General features: G+C 35.9%; 1 protein-coding gene across 1 annotated transcript in view; it reads right to left on the bottom strand.

Moving 5' to 3' along the window:
* The window catches only part of LOC107631685 (protein SCAI), a 5,830-nt gene continuing 2,346 nt past the window's right edge, over positions 893 to 4,376 (bottom strand). The window contains exons 2-9 of the mRNA XM_016335206.2: positions 3,778 to 3,981; positions 3,427 to 3,669; positions 2,991 to 3,057; positions 2,735 to 2,896; positions 2,494 to 2,597; positions 1,776 to 1,955; positions 1,557 to 1,693; positions 893 to 1,448 (exon numbers count right to left, since the gene is read on the bottom strand). Coding sequence (XP_016190692.1) covers positions 1,262 to 1,448; positions 1,557 to 1,693; positions 1,776 to 1,955; positions 2,494 to 2,597; positions 2,735 to 2,896; positions 2,991 to 3,057; positions 3,427 to 3,669; positions 3,778 to 3,981 — 1,284 coding nt within the window. The 3' untranslated portion in view covers positions 893 to 1,261. The remainder of the gene's footprint in view (positions 1,449 to 1,556; positions 1,694 to 1,775; positions 1,956 to 2,493; positions 2,598 to 2,734; positions 2,897 to 2,990; positions 3,058 to 3,426; positions 3,670 to 3,777; positions 3,982 to 4,376) is intronic.

The following is a 4,376-nucleotide window of genomic DNA, read 5'->3' as shown; positions in this document are numbered from 1 at the left end:
TTTTTAAAAAAAATAAAAATTCATATGCAATTGTCTTTATATTAAGTTGCTAATTGAGAATCTCCGCCTTTAAAAAAAGATATATTTTATTCATAATCTAACAACTTAAAGATATACAAACAAACACAGAAAATTCAAGATCTTTCGGTTATCTATTTATTCCTTTATTCTCTCTGTTTTTAAAATGTATAATTTTACAGAATTTGAACTTATATTTACCAAAATTTATACATATGAATTAACAATGGTTGTACATACGAATCAATTGCTAGCCAAAATTACTCCCCGGACTTTCTTCCTGTATAAATTTGGACAATAAGGAGTGCTAGGAGGCCAGCAACTTTTAGTATTTGTAGCCATCAAATAGCCATCGATGATGGTTTTAATGGTGTGAGATTGGTGTGGAATTTCATCCAATGGCTCACTTTTTCTTGCTGGTTACATGCTGGCCAGAATTTGGAAAAGTTGCTGACCTCCTAGACTTTTCCAAATAAAATAAATAAATAAACAAATCTCTCTTTTTGTGTGTCAAAACTCGAAACAAGTAAATAGCTGCTAGCCACAAATATGTCTGCCATAATACCAACGGAGCAACTACCAAAGCCCACCATGAGATGATGAGATACTGAAATAAGGATTACATAATATTTATCACAAAAAAGGCACATTGCATCCTAATGTTTCTACTTTCTACATCTAAACATGGAAATGCTTGACGTTGAATATACAGGGTATATTAGTTTCACTTTTCTTGAGTTTTTTCGAATTCGTTCTTCCTTGAGTACATCCAAATCCAACTCTTCAATCAATGGGGTTTCAATACCGACCACTTCTGCTAAAAAACGGTATGAATTAACAATGACTTCCCTTTTTCTTTTCTCTTTTTTTTTTCTTCCAACGCTATGAAGTATAAACAAATACAACTAATTTTAGACTAACAATTAGCTTGCCACGATCAAACACATGATAAAGTAACCAGGCCCTACCACGACCTAACGAAAGCAAAGAGCAAACCACCAACTACAGCATTATAAACCAATATTGATGCAGGGTGGGGTCGAAGCAGACGCAACAATCGCCAACAATTTTGTTTCCACCCTGACAGCCCATGTCCACCATAAATACTTATCTCATGTCGCCCAAAAGGTCAACCCACAAAATTCTGTCTCAAATTCCCATTTGATCCGGGTATCCTTAGCATCCAAAGCCTGCAATTTAAACTAGTAACAATATTTTCTTTTTACATTACAAGTCCCAAATCTTATATATCGGTGAAGTGAAAGGAGTCAGTAACGTCAAAGTGCATAGCAAGTTGCGTCACAACAGAGCGTACTGCTTCAGCCTTTGGTGAAACAGAAGGGGGTAGTTGCGGTAAGCAAAGGGGCATATACTGTTCACTTTCCTCAGGTGGACAGAAAAAAGATAACAAGGATCGGCAGAATATGAATCTGTAAATGAATAATTAATGCATCATTGTATGATGTCATTCACCGGAAATTCAATTAAATGTAAAAAAGAAAACAATGACTGATTATGAAAAGCTAGGGAGCAAATACCTTAGAATGAGCCGTCTTATAAATGGATCAGTTATAATTTGTGCCCATACTAAATCCATGCTAGTCGATGAACAAAGAATAATTTCCCACTCAGAGAAAGCATTGGCAAGTATGTTCTCGGCCTCATTGTAGAAATCCTATAATTAACACAACAGTTAGACCCACAAGATTCAGCCAGTGTCTCAAGAAAGTACAAAAACTTTTCAAAACAATTCTTACTGCATCAGCCTCGTTGGGGGAGACACCAATCATTTGGCAAAATGCTGACAAAGGAGCAGTCAAGAAAAAGGTAAATTGGCTTCCAGTATGTGAGTGTACTTCAGATGGGTTCTTGAAAATTGGCCTTAAAGGTGAAAGAAAGAGTGCGGCTGTCTCCCCCCTTTCCGCACCATGCAAAACCTGCAATCATTTATTGCGTAGAGTCATCATCATCATGACTGTTGATGTAAATAACGCAGGTCAATCAATGGCATTTCTCAGAGTTACGAAAGAAGGTAAGTCGTCAGTACCAACAGTTCAAATACACAATCAGCATGGGATAAGCCAACAAGCAAATATTCTAGTGACAGGCGCCCCCAACAAATTTATCAGAAAATCATCCCAGATCCAGAAAAATTATGTCATTCTGAAATCTGTGCCAGAACTACACAAGAAAGTTGATATCATCACTCATTTGACACACTACATCGTTTCTACTGTCCTTGGAGAATTCAGGTTCAAATTGATTAAGACAATCAACAATTTAACATGGCAGGGTTTCCCTCGGTTAGCATCATAAAGTTCATCTTAAACTGTTACCATAAAAACCATAGATTAAATTGCAACAAACTAATGCTAAACTTCATGATCCTTTAACAAGTAAAATTAGATTCGAGTACAAATAACATCTCCACCTAACAGTTTCCAGGCAACTCATACACAGTTTTGACAAACCTGCCTTGAATGCATGGCTGTTATCACTATCAATAATCAAGAAAAGAGGCTTCCGAGTGAAGGGAATAAGATCACCAGGGTAGAGATTGTTTGAACCTGATAAAATTCAATTATGGCACGTGTGAGTGTAGCTAAAACTTCTTCTGTAACATGTAGTAAATGCTAACAATAACCACCAATATATATATATATATATATATATATATAGAGAGAGAGAGAGAGAGAGAGAGAGAGAGAGAGAGAGAGAGAGAAAAACCACAGATAATCGTCATAGCTGCTCAATTCTCTCTTGCCATTATTTTGAGTTTCAGAAGTACCCAAGTCCTGATAAATCCCTTTGTATCTTGAATATTTGGATGACCCGCCAGAATTTCCCGTTGGAGAGACATTACTATGACCAGACTTTCCTGTATGAGTGTTCATGTGGTGACTAACCTATAATAACAGAATGAACACAACAGAGTAATAACTTACACATGAAAAAACTAAGAAAATGTATACCTGATGCCGAAATATATAATAACACAACACTATCTGTTGGCAGTTCCTCACAAACTGTGGCCATAACCTGAATAAAATCATGAAGCTCAACATAAAAACCAACAAATCATATATTCAACAACTGAGAATTTTGGCACTGATTCATAAAACCAAAACCATATATCGTGAAGGAAAAATCAAACACAAACATGTATGCCCTAGTACAGATACAGACATGAAAACAAATTTTGACATAAATTCAGATCAATGAGAACACCAAAAACAGTGTTTCCATACTAACAGATAAGATTATCAAGATCATGTTAATAAAGAAATCATAAAAATTGCATGCAATATAATTGACATCAAGAAGGCCTAGTTCCTAGTACAGCACTAAAACTTCTGCAATCAGAAAGGATGCAGCAACAAAAACTTTCCCCTAGGCTCAAAAACTCACTGCTATCAAATGCGTCACAGACGGATGATACAAGGTTGCTTTTCTAGGATTACTAGGCATGCTTGGATCAGTCATATCTGCAGCAAGATTCATACTGATTATCCCAGAAGCTCCAGAATGATCAATAGAGTCACCGTTTTCACTTGCTTTAACTGTAGGCTTTTGGTAGAATAATCCACTGGGCTCCCATTCTAAACATTGTATCATTCTATAGGTGTCCAATGTAAGCTCAGCAAATTTGACCTGAAATTTAGAATATTCAAAATAAAAGGTTCAGCCTCTTTCAGCTATTGACTACTGGACTAATCCAAATTTAAGAAACCCCCCATGACAAAATGAACCAGTATTGACCTCATTTCGATGATAGCTTGCCAACAGTGCATCTTGAAATTTTAAAACCCTCTTTGCATGAAAACGAGCCACATAAGGAAGAGAAGACCGATGTGTATCAAAAGTGGTACAGTAACGCAGAGGTCTAATATTAAAGCCCTTATCGACTTTTGTAAAGCGTACGATTTCTTGCACCACTTGCTTCCACTCCTTGAAGTTAGTTTCCTGAAGACAAGTAGTTTATATTCATCAAGTCAGAGAAGCAACACAGTGACATTGCCTTATCTAGATGAATAGTTTAATCTAAAACAGCAAAGTGAACTATATTATGATAAGCAGTATTAAATCTTTTTATCCAAGTTTAAAGCACGAAAATTCAATGGGGATAACAACAATATTTAATTACTAAAAAGGAAAAACTACAAAGAACAAGAAGCGGAAGCACAACTTCCAACCAGAAAAATAACGAACAAGCATGCAAAAGCCAGGTATAAAATAAACTAGTAGGTGAATAATACATGTAACATAATAACCAAGAGGTAACCAACATCTCACGTCCAATGTCCAATCAAAAACAGTTTGGCTCATCTTACTCCTTTTCAAAATTTAGTCAACTGGAC

The sequence above is a fragment of the Arachis ipaensis genome, chromosome B03 (assembly GCF_000816755.2).
Source record: "Arachis ipaensis cultivar K30076 chromosome B03, Araip1.1, whole genome shotgun sequence".
Lineage (NCBI taxonomy): Eukaryota > Viridiplantae > Streptophyta > Magnoliopsida > Fabales > Fabaceae > Arachis > Arachis ipaensis.
Note: the sequence above shows the minus strand (reverse complement) of the source record. Positions and strands in the feature narration are given on the sequence as shown.